The 12922-nt window shown below is 49.5% G+C and overlaps 1 protein-coding gene across 1 annotated transcript; it reads right to left on the bottom strand.

Annotated features, from left to right (window-relative positions):
- Positions 1–2846: 2846 nt before the first annotated feature.
- On the bottom strand, positions 2847–5520 carry LOC123071347 (protein SAWADEE HOMEODOMAIN HOMOLOG 2-like). Its single transcript, XM_044494889.1, has 7 exons — positions 5397–5520; positions 5260–5355; positions 5069–5132; positions 4845–4896; positions 4235–4378; positions 3761–3880; positions 2847–3167 (listed from the first exon to the last, which is right to left on the bottom strand). Exons 1-7 carry the CDS (start codon positions 5518–5520, stop codon positions 2847–2849), a joined length of 921 nt encoding a protein of 306 aa, XP_044350824.1.
- Between the last annotated feature and the right edge of the window lie 7402 nt (positions 5521–12922).

A 12922-nucleotide genomic window follows, 5' to 3' on the forward strand; every position in this document is an offset into this window, starting at 1 on the left:
GTCTGTTGTTGTGTTCTAGGGTGCCCCCTGCCCCCGTATATAAAGGAGCAAGGGGGGAGGCTGGCCGGCCCTTGGGGCGCGCCAAGGAGGGGAGGAGTCCTCCTCCTAGTAGGAGCAGGACTCCCCCTTTCCTAGTCCAACTAGGAGGAGGAAGGGGGAAGGAAGGAGAGGGAGAGAGGGAGGGAAAGAGGGGGTGCCGGCCCCCTCCTTCTCCAATTCGAACTCCTCAATGGGGGGGGGGGGGGGCGTAGCCAGCCCTAAGGCCCCCTCCTCTGTCTGTCACAAGGCCCATGTTGGCCCATTAGTTCCCCTCGGGGTTCCGATAACCCCCCGGCACTCCATAATTATCTGGTGACCCCCGGAACTCATCCGGTGTTCGAATATAGTCATCTAATATATTAATCTTTATGTCTCGACCATTTCGAGACTCCTCATCATGTCCATGATCACATCCAGGACCCCGAACTACCTTCGGTACATCAAAACACATAAACTCATAATACCGATCGTCACCGAACGTTAAGCGTGCGGACCCTACGGGTTCGAGAACTATGTACACATTACCGAGACACGTCTCCGGTCAATAAGAAATAGTGGAACCTGGATGTTCATATTGGCTCCCACATATTCTACGAAGATCTTTATCAGTCAAACCGCATAATAACATATGTTGTTCTCTTTGTCATCGGTATGTTACTTGCCCGAGATTTGATCGTCGGTATCTCAATACCTAGTTCAATCTTGTTACCGAAAAATCTCTTTACTCGTTCCGTAATGCATCATCCTGCAACTAACTCATTAGTCACATTGCTTGCAAGGCTTATAGTGATGTGCATTGCCGAGAGGGCCCAGAGATACCTCTCCGACAATCGGAGTTACAAATCCTAATCTCGATCTATGCCAACTCAACAAGTACCATTGGAGACACCTGTAGAGCACCTTTATAATCACCCAGTTACGTTGTGATGTTTGGTAGCAAACTAAGTGTTCCTCCGGTATTCGGGAGTTGCATAATCTCATAGTTCTAGGAACATGTATAAGTCATGAAGAAAGCAACAGCAACATACTAAACGATCAAGTGCTAAGCTAACAGAATGGGTCAAGTCAATCACATTATTCTCTAATGATGTGATCCCGTTAATGAAATGCCAACTCATGTCTATGGCTAGGAAACTTAACCATCTTTGATTCAACGAGCTAGTCAAGTAGAGGCATACTAGTGACACTCGGTTTGTCTATGTATTCACACATGTACTAAGTTTCCGGTTAATACAATTCTAGCATGAATAAGAAATATTTATCATGATATAAGGAAATATAATCAACAACTTTATTATTGCCTCTAGGGCATATTTCCTTCAGCAGTTGCGTGACGATGGAGCCTTGAGCAAAGGTGGTGGCCGTGGTCGCAGGCTCCGAGGCAGCAAAAACCATGCGCAGAAGGTAGGACAGGCCCAACAATAGGGCGGGCTCGATCGGACCGCTCCCGGAAATAGTGAGGACTGGAACATATGTCAGTATTTCGACATTAAGGGCCACTGGGCCTGCGAGTGCTGCAAGAGGCAGCGTTACGGGGCGGTCTCATCCATACTGAGGAAGATGAGGGACTAGGTCTGGTGATGGCCTGCATCGAGTTAGTCAAGGAGGACTGGACATCTCTTTGTACTAGCTCCTAGGATGCGAAACCGAGCTCGGTCGAAACCACGAGCACGGTCCGACCACTGGCGCACATGGGTAGCCACGTTTTCCACAATACGAAGAAGGTGATGATCATGCCCACTTATAATGGCGACAACCGATATGAGGTGTAGTTCCTCGACAAGTGAGCAGCAAACCACATGACCAGATCGGCCGATGCATTTGCCAAGCTGGACCGGTTGATCTTTGACAAGGTACGGTTCACGTACAGATCGCTTGTCGTGATCCACAACCGCTGGACGGTCTTCTTGGCCTCGATAGGGGAGACAACCAGGTGCATGTATGCGTTCTTCATCCTGGTCCTACAGATCAGCGATGCCGGGCTCATCCAGCTAGATGAGAATTTGTACGATGTCACCAATCTCCGTGAGGTGCTCACTGCACTCCATCAGCTCAACCGCCTCCTCATCAAAGTAACAGATGCACCGAGTCACCTGTACAAGCTTTCCTTTCACCCTGGTCATCCATTGTGCCTCATCATTCGGTCATTTCACCAGCACACCGACGAGTTTTGTGAGGCGAGCCGAGTCAGTAGGTTGTTGTGGCATATACTACGGCACTGAGCTTACTTGCACCGATTTATCCTGTTTGTATCAAGCGATTTACCATATTGGGATTGACGATTTACCGGAAGGGGTCACATCATGGTTGACTTACCGCAGCTAGCCCACGGGTAGTCACATCAGCCTAGCCCCAGCGACCGTGACTTGGTTGTTCCCTATATCCCATGTATTGGTCATAATGTCAATGCAATATATATACCGCGTTATGTAGGTCAACCTTTGGTGTTTAATTTATGTATGATATATGCTCCGAAAAAAAGTTCTGTACCACAAATGAAGATGCGTGACCACAATATGCAAGAAATCTTTTGGTGCGTTTGCGTGTTTTTATTTTAGAAATTGTGCCTATCTAGACCTTAACGAACAGATAAATACACCACGACCACAAAATGACATGTTCTCCCATGACATAGTTATGTAGATAGATACCAAAGCCAACAGAATTTTGGAAGCGTAAAACAACACCAATCAAGTCAACATCGGCACACTATAGTTGCCGGGCAACCATCCTTCCTCGTTGGAGGTTCATCGACCAACATTTTTGTACTAAAAGTTCACAAAGAAATGCACAGGGAAGCAAAACAACTACGCTCCGACATTCATCTTGTCACCATGTGCTTTGCTTGTAGATTCACCGTTTGGAGCAGCCTCGATATCCCCCATCTGCACATCTGCTACTGAATCTCTGTGGGTGCTATCAGGCGAGATAAGTAAGGGAGCAGCCAGCTTGTCGGATGGCCCTCCTTGATTTGGTGGGCTGGGAACCACGGGGACCTCATCAGGGTTCACATCCATCCTCTTGTGCGACTTTTGAGCTTTCTGCTCAGCTAGGCTATGATCAAATACAATATCAATCTTAACATCAGCAGATGGTCGACGACATACCTTCCTCAGTGAAACAATCTCCTGTCACATGAAAATAAATGAAAAATCAAGGCACAACTTTTCCAAAAATATATTTATCCATGCTAAACATCATAGAAACAAACTAAATTCATCACTCTGCGCTTTCCGTTTTATTTGACTACATGGTAAGATAATTAGCAGAGAACAAAATGCGTAGTATTTTGCACTGTCATTCTTCCCCATCTATCTTCCTTGAACATTCAGATTTATATTGTATGGTTGCCAAAGAAATTGCAGATTGGAGATGAAATCACAAGGAAATTCCAAAGTAAGTTTGGTTTCCTTCAAAAACTAGGATGGGTTTTGATGAGTTGACAAAGGACCATGGCGAGTTACTCATATATTGATGTCCAGGCATGTTCTGAAGAAGAAAACCATACCCAACTACATATAAAACGTATGGATGGAGCTCTGATTTGGCAGCTCGGATTGTAGTTGTCATCAAGTTCTTTCTCCAATCCAGGATAAAGTCCCAAATATATCTCTATGTGCAGGCAAATAACCCTAGCCCCAATTATGAGATCCAAGCACGGTGTAACACTGTAACCAGAATAAATGCATGCACACACAACAGCGTTAGAAAGGAGAGTTACCTCAGAGTGATCGTGATCATAACGAACAAGAAAACTGCAGCAGCAACCCCTTAAATCACGTGTGCGCCTGTCAACTTGAAGAACATGAGCATCAAAATAGAGGGCCTGCTCTTTTCTTTCCTGTTCAATTCATCACAGAAATGTTTCTTCCTGTGAGAAATCAACTCGAATAAATGATAACACCACATTACAAGACAACTACCTCACATGAAAAATTGATTGGCCCTTTGTTCAACTTTCCCTCACAAATTTCTTTTACGAGACTTTAGTTCACAATATTACTTACACCCAGTGACCAAAACTCCTTACTCCAGCTCTCCATAATACTGCAGTTTGAGTATGATATTGTCTTGAACTAGAAGTAAATAATCGAAAATTAATCTCAACACTCTAATTTGTCGGCCACGCTGTTTGTGTGCAACTACCAACATTAGTATTTATTAGGCAGCCTTATTTGATGAATATCCAATTTACCTGATAACAAAGAATAAGATCCCCAGGAAGCACACCAACACATTCTGTGGCTATACATGGGAGAGAACGCAGTCTCACAGATTTACAAACATTAATCCATTCTTCCTCCTCAGCCCCAAATCCAGAAAACCAAACTTGTATTTCCTGAAACAGAAAAAATAAATTAGTGTAAGCACAGTTGGCATAATGCACAGGTAGTGAACCCGCTGTGGAGAGAGATTAAACAATACTACACATGAGCACTATATAATTCTCAGAAAATGACCGAGCCTAGTTTTCACTCTCAACTGCGAAAAGAGGCGCAAATCACCCTAAACTTGTCTTGGCAGTAATCTTTGGCATGCCGGCAGCGAGATCAACCTATGCTTCTCTTTATTTCTCTACCTACATCTCTTGTAAACCCATACTCAAGTCGAATCGCAAGGCCACGTCCACTTAGGACCCGACGGGTTTGTGCCCGTCAAACATGTTTGCCTTCCATGCATGGTTGCTACATACACTAAAGACTACATCTACAAGGACGCAAAGTGATTTCTAAAACAATGCTAATATTCCTAGTTTTATAAAAAGTTCCCAGTTTCAAGAATTCAGATCTAGGAAATGAATTTACCTGGTCCCCAGTTTCAGAAAATCTGGAGGACAGGATGGCAGCAACATCGAACCTGTAACAACAAAGATTGGTCATGCATGTAAAATAGAATGGTTCATGCAAGTAACCCGCCCACCGCACACTCATGATAAAAATTAAATGACCTACACAAAAACGGACCAAATGTGACACCGATCCGCAGAAAAGAAGAAAGAAAGCAAGAAATATGTATATCTGCTGCATACCATGCACCATTTCTTGGTGACTTTGCTTCAAGCTGGACCAGGCCACCATCCGAAGAAGTATTCCCTGATTGGTTAACGACAGTATCAATAATCCATAATCGACATGAGTTAGAAATCTTGGAAACAAGAAACAATAAAATTGTGCCATATAGCCTGCAATTCTCAATAAAAGGGAATGAACAGCGCAGTACCTGACTGTGATTCGGAGTTGGAAGGGGAAGATGACTGAACCCAGTAGGAAGCTGGGTGCTGTGCCTCAGCCCCCGTGGGCAGCATCTTCCCTCGTGCTAATATTGCCAAAGACAAAGACAGGAAACACTGCTGTGACCACAAGACTCGGACGCTCTCCCGGCACTGAAGTGGTGATGGCAGTTTGGCACCCTGTACCTTGATCGCCCTTCCACTTTTTCTTCCCTTGGAACGGCGACCGCAAGATCGAGGATGGTCACCATTTGCGGCACGGAGAGAGGATCATGGCCAGCTTCACGACAGTGCTGGTGGATTGCATTATTGTCCGCGTAGGCCACCGCACGCCATGAGAGTACCAGGATCTAATTCCAGGTTCAAAGCTGGCCGTCTGTGATGGGGATAAGGTGCATGCTGTTCAAGATAGAGCAGTTGTGCACGCCGCAAACATGGTCCTCTCCGGCGACGAGCATGCTGAGGTTGATGACCCCTCGTCTACGGTGCAGCCGAGAGAGATGAAGACTACGGGGGAACTAGTGCAAGAATTATGGGAGGACATTGGTCTCCCTTCGGTGCCTTCTTGTTTTGGTGACTCCGATGTCATCTTCCAGTAAGGTAAGTTGAGGTTCAGTTGACTATGACGGATCATCTCGAGGACGCACGTCATCGCCAGAGCGTGTCGACGCCGAGCCTTTGTTGGGCAACCTCCTGGAGATGCTGTGCACGCCCGTCCTAGAAACAGGTCCCTCCCGCGCCCAAAGGTCAAGCCGGCAGTTTTAGCGTCGCCTACGAGTCAAAATGGTGGAGTTGCCAATAGTGCAGATAGCCGGATAGAGTGGATAACCAATTTAAGTCTGGCACCGTTGTGCATGAACATTGCACCCGTCCATTTTGTCAAACCGATGTGAGCCATTTACCAGGTAACTTGCGTTGGTGGTGCTCTTACCCTAGCGCGCGTCTTCCTCGCCTGCCTCTGTCTTGATTGTACGGCACGGTGCTTCGTTCTCCTACCTCCGCCATGGCTAACTCCCTCTCCACCCAGTTAGGAAGCCAACCAATGACAACCACATCCTTCCCCGGCTTTGGCCCAAGTGAATGGCTGATGGTCTTTGATGTTCCCACGTGCCAAGCTCCCGATGCATCTGAGCTACAAGATGCGAGGCAATTCGCGTTCCCATGGGGGCCTAGGGCACCCCGCCGCTGCTCCATCGAACGCACCGCCTTTCGCCTCCTGGGCTCTGCCAAAGAACTCCAATAATAAGAAGTCAAACCATAAAGGTCTGGCAACTCTGGCTGTTGGGAACAGCGCTGCAATGATGGTGGCCACCGTTCCCAACGTAGCTCATGGTCCGTCGTTGGTCTCAGCGCATGCGGTTCCTTCATCGTGTATTGTTGCTGGCTTCATCGTTTGTCCAAACCGAGGAGGCTGCTTCACATACACCTCCTCCTCTAGATCTCCATTGAGAAATGTAGACTTGACGTCCAAATTTTGCGGCCTGGAATGGACCGTCTTGTCCCAACTTCCGGATTTACCGACCATCTCGAGATTGTCCTATAGCAATGTACTATTTTGGCCGTACAATTCGTATACGACCTAGGATTGAGATGATCCAAAATTCAAAGTTTTCCATAAGAACAAAATTTATCTTGAAAACATTTTCCATTTGAAGTCATATTAATTGTGTTTTCTTCCATGCCATAATCTCGTGTCAACACTTGCATATCTGAAATGGTCATAACTTTCGTATTTAGACTCCATTTTTGACCATCCCCGTATTTATATTGATCTTCACAGTGAGGGGCTATCCAATTGCATAAATTTGAATTCGTTTTTCTATAGATTCAAGCCACTCATAGGTTCATGCCACTTTTGAGCATCAACACCCCGGCCATCACTGATGTATGATGATGATTAGCTTGCCTCAGCTGCTCACGACGATCGGACCTTTGCAGACCTTGATCCCCATCCATCCTTGCGGACATTGTAGGCCTTGATTGTGGACGTATATTTTATGATATGCTTCTAGCAAGGTACGAAGAGCAACCCTCCAAACAAGCGATGGCCGGCCAAGGCGAATAAACAGAGAGGGAAGGTGATTGAAGAAATTGGAACACAATGCCCTAAAATTTTGTTTGAAATCCTGAAATGCTAAAAGTATACTAGCAACATTAATAAACGCTGATTTAAATATTTTAAAATACAAAACAAAAATTCAATGAGCTGGTGTATTTCATTATTTATATTATTTTGATAAAGAAAACCTAAAAGTACATTAAGAAAAAAAATAGAACACAAGAACCCAAAATTTCTCTCTCAAACCGGGCACTTCCCCCCTTCAATACTACAAATCTCCCAATGGATGTCTGAATCTATTCGGTTTCTAAGCAACATATCACATAACTTTTGTGTAACACTTATTTAAATAATCACATGATGACACCATGCAAACTTTCAATTTTTAGACATCGTTTACATCATTTTAAAATTGTGCTTAAAATCCTAAAATGGCAATTTACCAGTAGAGGTGTGAAGCCAAGGAGGGAACATGGCTAGTGGACGATCAGGCAGTGCGACGTGTAGGGTGCACGCTGCTAATTAACTACCAATGCAATAACATTTTATATGTTCAAAAAAAATCCAAAGATTTTTATGTTTGACTTTTTATATTACTATCGCCAGAACACCCAAAGGTACATTAAAAGATTGGAACAGAAGATCCCATCTTTTGGCCAGAAAATTGGAACACAAGACCCGCCAAAATGGTGTCATCGTGCCCATCGTTCGAATCCGCCACTCCGGCCACCAAGGGGATCCACCTTCAGCCACCACCCACCATGTGGCAGACTGCAAGCATGCATCCGTCGCCCCTACAGCCGCACTAGCGGAATTTCGCCACCCACTACACCCCAAAGATAGCAGCTTGCACCCGCACAGGAAATGAACCCTAGATCTGGGTTACTGAGAGCAACTTTAGCAGACCCCACAAAACGCCCCGACCAGCAAAATAACCGCCAAATTGCGGGACGGAGCCAGTAAATCTGCACGACTAGACCCCGCATCCCGCACCGGCCCATAAATTTTTTTGCGGGGCGCGGCAAATCTTCTCCCCCAACCTCTATCTTCAAGGGCTGGGAGGCCGACCCGAGCTCAACCCCTATCCGGCGCGAGATTTGGCGGGAGGGACATTTCCGCGCGCCCTTTCCCGCTCCCCGCACCCTCCGCCACCATTGCCCCCCCCCCCTCTCCGCAAGCTCCGGCTGCTCCTCCCCGGTCGTCCCTCACCGCCATGGCCGACCCCATGCTATCCCCCGTCACCATCGAGGTCGCGCACGCCCCTTCCCCTTGGGCAGATCTCGTCGCCGGCCATGTTGGCCCCGTCGGCGTCACCCAAGCGCACGCCGCGCCTGCCCGCAGGCGGCAGGGCAACGTGGTTGTGCAGGGCGGGAATCCGGTTTCCCCAGCAGCGATGGCCCGTGCTCGGGGCGCCAATGCCACAGCGCGATCCCGGACGGCGGCGGAGAAGGCCGGCAAGGCCGCGGGCGCAAAGCGTAGGAAGGTTCCGACTTCAAGGAAGCCATCTTCTTCAACATCTCACTCCATCCCCCCGCAAGGAGGTGCTCTGGCGATGCCGTTCAACGGTGCCGCTCCCCCCCACCCCCCCGAGCGAGGTGTTCGACGAAATGGATGAAAGGTATATCTCTTCGGTCTTCGGCGAATATCTTTCATTTTTTGTCATTGTTCTACGATAGCTCGTGACTTGTTATCGTTCACTATAGCGGTGGTTCGAACAATGCAACAACCGAGTTCGTGAACTTGTTGGATACGAACGCGGTTGACATTGATCAAGCCCCTTTCGAACCATTTGACTACAATGAAACGGAGGGCGGCATGGACAATCATCATTGTGCGGACGAGTTGGAGGAGATCGAAGCGGAAGCGTTTGAGCAATCACAAGCAAAAACTAGGAAAAGTCAAAGATCGAAGAACTACACGATCTTGGAAGATCAAGTTTTGATCAAAGCATGGAGTGCGGTGTCTCTTGATGCATGCACGGGTACTTCTCAAACCGCCAAGAGATATTGGCAAAGGATCGAAGATCAATACTTCCGCATTATGAAAAACTACCCCAATAGGACTCCACGCACATTTCGGTCGCTTCAAGGTCGTTGGAAGAACATCAATCCTATGTGCAGCCGTTGGGCAGCTTGCTTGGAGCAAGTACGCAATGCACCTCCAAGTGGTATCGTGGACTCCGACTATGTGAGTTTGCTTTGCCTTTGTTCAAGTTGTGCATCTTCATAATGTATCATGAGAAATGATTGCATCACTTTGTTCACATTGTGTAGGACAAGATTGCTCAACATAGATACAAGGACATGGAAGTTTCGGAAGGCAGATTCTTCAAATTAGAGCATTCTTGGGAGTTGCTCCAAAAGTGCGAGAAGTGGAAGTTGATCGACAAAGAATTCCCACGAAATAGAGGCTCACTTACAACATGGATGAAGATGAGGATGATGATGGCCCAAGAAATTTGCACAAGCCCGATGGTGACAAGAAGACTAAAGAGAAGATGAAGAGAGAGCAAGAAGTATCGAGCTTGAGGGAGAAGATTGATGCCATGGTGCAATCAAACGAGTTGATGTTGTTGAAGTCGTTGGAGATCAAGAAAGAGTTGGCCGAGAAGAAGGCAAAAGAGAAGCAAGAAAAATGGCAAATGCTCAAGGAAGAGGGGCTGCGTAAAGCTGCCATTGAGGAGAGAAAAGCACGTGCCTCTGAAAACAAATCGATGTCATTGTTGCTCGCCGAAGAGAACAAGATCATGCCAATGAACTGCAATGACATGGATGATGTCACCAAAACATGACATGATATGGCAAGGAGAGAGATCTTGAAGAGGAGAATGGTCGCCTCGGCCGGTCCGTCTGCCAGTTCCGGTGATGTTTTCTCTGCTCCATATGGTGGCAATGTGGATGATTTCGGTGCGGGAGTTGGAACAAGCGACGGAGGTGGCTATGGTGGCTACGGTGGCGCCGACGAACTTCAAGATGGTCTCCATGGCGCGGAGTGAAGATCGACCCCCAAGATGATGCCGGACATGGGCGCATACCTTTGCATGCCCTCTTTTGCGTAATGAACTTGGCTTTCATTTGCGCGCAAACTGTTTATGTCATTTGAATTTGAACTTGTTTGTGAAACCCTATGACAAATTTCAGATTTGCAGTTTTTCTGTTTGCGGGTCGTTGCGCGGGTGCCCGAGAAAAACCCGCATAGCCGACCCGTAAAAAAGCATATTCGTTTGGGGGGTTTGCATCTGTGCCAGCCCGCGCCGGCCCGCAAAAGCGGTTTTGCGCGAACTGCAAACGCGTTTTGCGGGCCGGCGTTTTGCGGGGTCTGCTAGAGTTTCTCTGAGTGCCCAAAAGTAGCCACAAGTGCCACCAACAAGGGGAGGCCATGCCCAATGAAGCTATCAAATGAGATCAGGAGCCTATTGGATCTTGTCGATCCAGCCTACAGTGGTGGCCGGGAACCCACTCCACGACCACCACCCACCCACGAGTAGCTGCGCCAACATGAATCTGTGCTAGTAGCCCGCCTCACACACACATGCATGACAAGGGCCGCGCCTCCACCGAGCAGGCCACGACTGGCCGAGATTGGGGGAGTCCACAGGGGTGAGATCAGTACCTTATTGCCGTGTAAGAGAGACGGAGCTTGCCCCGGTAACAGGGGAAGTGAAGGAGGTAGTAACACTTTGCGACGAACCCCTTCATCTCACCCGCTCCCACGAGTGGGGAGGCGAACCCTAGCGCCTCCAACCCCTTCTCCCCCTCCCCTCCTCTTCCTTGCCGCAGCCGGCCCGTGTCGTCGGGCAAAGCCCGGCCTGCGTCGGTGGTGGCGGGCCTCCTTCCCCTTCCTCACGATGGGCTGGCGTCGGTGGCGGCGGGGCAGCTGCATCGAGCGGAGGTGCGCGGCTCTGTAGGGCGGCGTGCTGCGTCGGCGGCTGGGTGGCCACTTATCGGGGTGTGGAGGGGCGTGCCCGTGTGTGGTGGCAGCGGCGGTTGTCCCCGGCCCAAATCTGGCTCGGGGGACCTCCCTTGCCGGCGACCTATGGGTGGCGCGGGCTGAGGGCTCCCCGGCCTGGCGTTCCTGGCGTCGGGCGGCGTGTTGGCAGCGAATTGACCGGCGCTTCAGCGGCTTGGTGGCGGTGTGTGCTGGCCAGATCTCGCGTTTTCCCGCGGGTTTGTCGTGGATCTGGCGCTGGGATTTGGGTGGGCGACGCGGGTGGGGCAGCAGCCTAGCGTGGTTGTTGCTCCGGCCATGGGTGGTGGCGCGCGGTGGTCCGACATGGTGGCCTCCCGTGGGCGCGGCGGCTATACGGTGGCTCGGCAGCTCTGCCCGCGGTGACGGCCGGTTTACTCCGACGTTAGCTCGTCTGCGGTCGGACCGTGTCGACCTTTGGTCCTTCTCTTGTCGTCCGGGTAATTCTTCAGTCCGAGGGCTGGCCCTCTCCCAGCTGCGGTCCATCGCTCGTCTCGTGCCGAGGGCTGCAGGGCCGAGCTCGTCTCGCGCCAGGCGGCAGGACCAAGCTCGTCTCACGCCCGGCGGCAGGATTGAGCTCGTCTTGCGCTCAGGGCTGCAAGACGGGGCAATGGAGGCCAGTTTTGGCCGGCCTGTTGGGTGTCGGCGCTGGGGGCCGTCCAGGCGTGCGGAAGGCGGGGCATTTCCGCTCGTCTCTTGGGTTGGGGTAGTGGCGGGTCTCAGGTTAGGTGGTGCCTAGATCTTGGATGCCGGGGTGGCGGCCCTGTTGGTGGTAGCGCGGTGCATTTTGGCAGAGCCCGCGGCTTGGTGCTGCCCGGTGGCCATGGCCGTGTGGACGGGGTGGCAGCTGGGGTGTGGCGTTCAATGGTGGTGAGTGTTGGCTGGGGTGAAAACCTGTTCTTTCTTCGGACGGATCGGCGGCGGCGAAGCTCATTCCCTTCTTGAAGGCGTCTCCGCGGCTTTCATTGCCCATCGTGTTGCTCCAGAGGAAACTCTGATTCTCGGATCGGGCAGTGGCAGCGCTCTGGTGTCGTATCCTTCCTGAAGACGCCGCCATGGAGTCCACGGATCATCATATGCGGCTTCATCTTTTCATATAGGGGTGGTGTTGTTGTGCTCAGCGCCTGTGTAGCATGCCTTGGTGTGTGTGTTTGTTGTGGTGGCATGCGTTTGTATCGGGATGTTTGGTGATCATTGCTTTATATATAAAGCGGGGCGAAAGCCTTTTTCGATAAGTGAAGGAGGTCGATGAGGTGCCTCGCCGCCACCACGGGCCGGCCAGAGGCTGCCGGCGGCCGTGGCAAGGGACAGGAGTTGGTTGGGGCGACGGCGGCATTCGTGCCATGAGTCAGAGGAGCGACCCATGAGACGTGAGCAGAAACTTAGTTATAATATACTAAACACAGTTGCACATATTATTGTACTTCCGATTTCTGTATCTCTTTTTTTCTGTAATTAGGTCGGGAATGGTAATGAAACTCACCATGTTAAAGAAATCAAAGTTGGGTTATACTAAATAAGTTATTTTGTGTTTGTCCTTTATCCACAAAAAATCGTGTTTGTGTGCAACAATGGCAAATCTGATTCATAAAAAGGGGTCATACATTCCAACACCGCCATTATCCCGA

This window comes from Triticum aestivum, chromosome 1A (assembly GCF_018294505.1).
Source record: "Triticum aestivum cultivar Chinese Spring chromosome 1A, IWGSC CS RefSeq v2.1, whole genome shotgun sequence".
NCBI lineage: Eukaryota > Viridiplantae > Streptophyta > Magnoliopsida > Poales > Poaceae > Triticum > Triticum aestivum.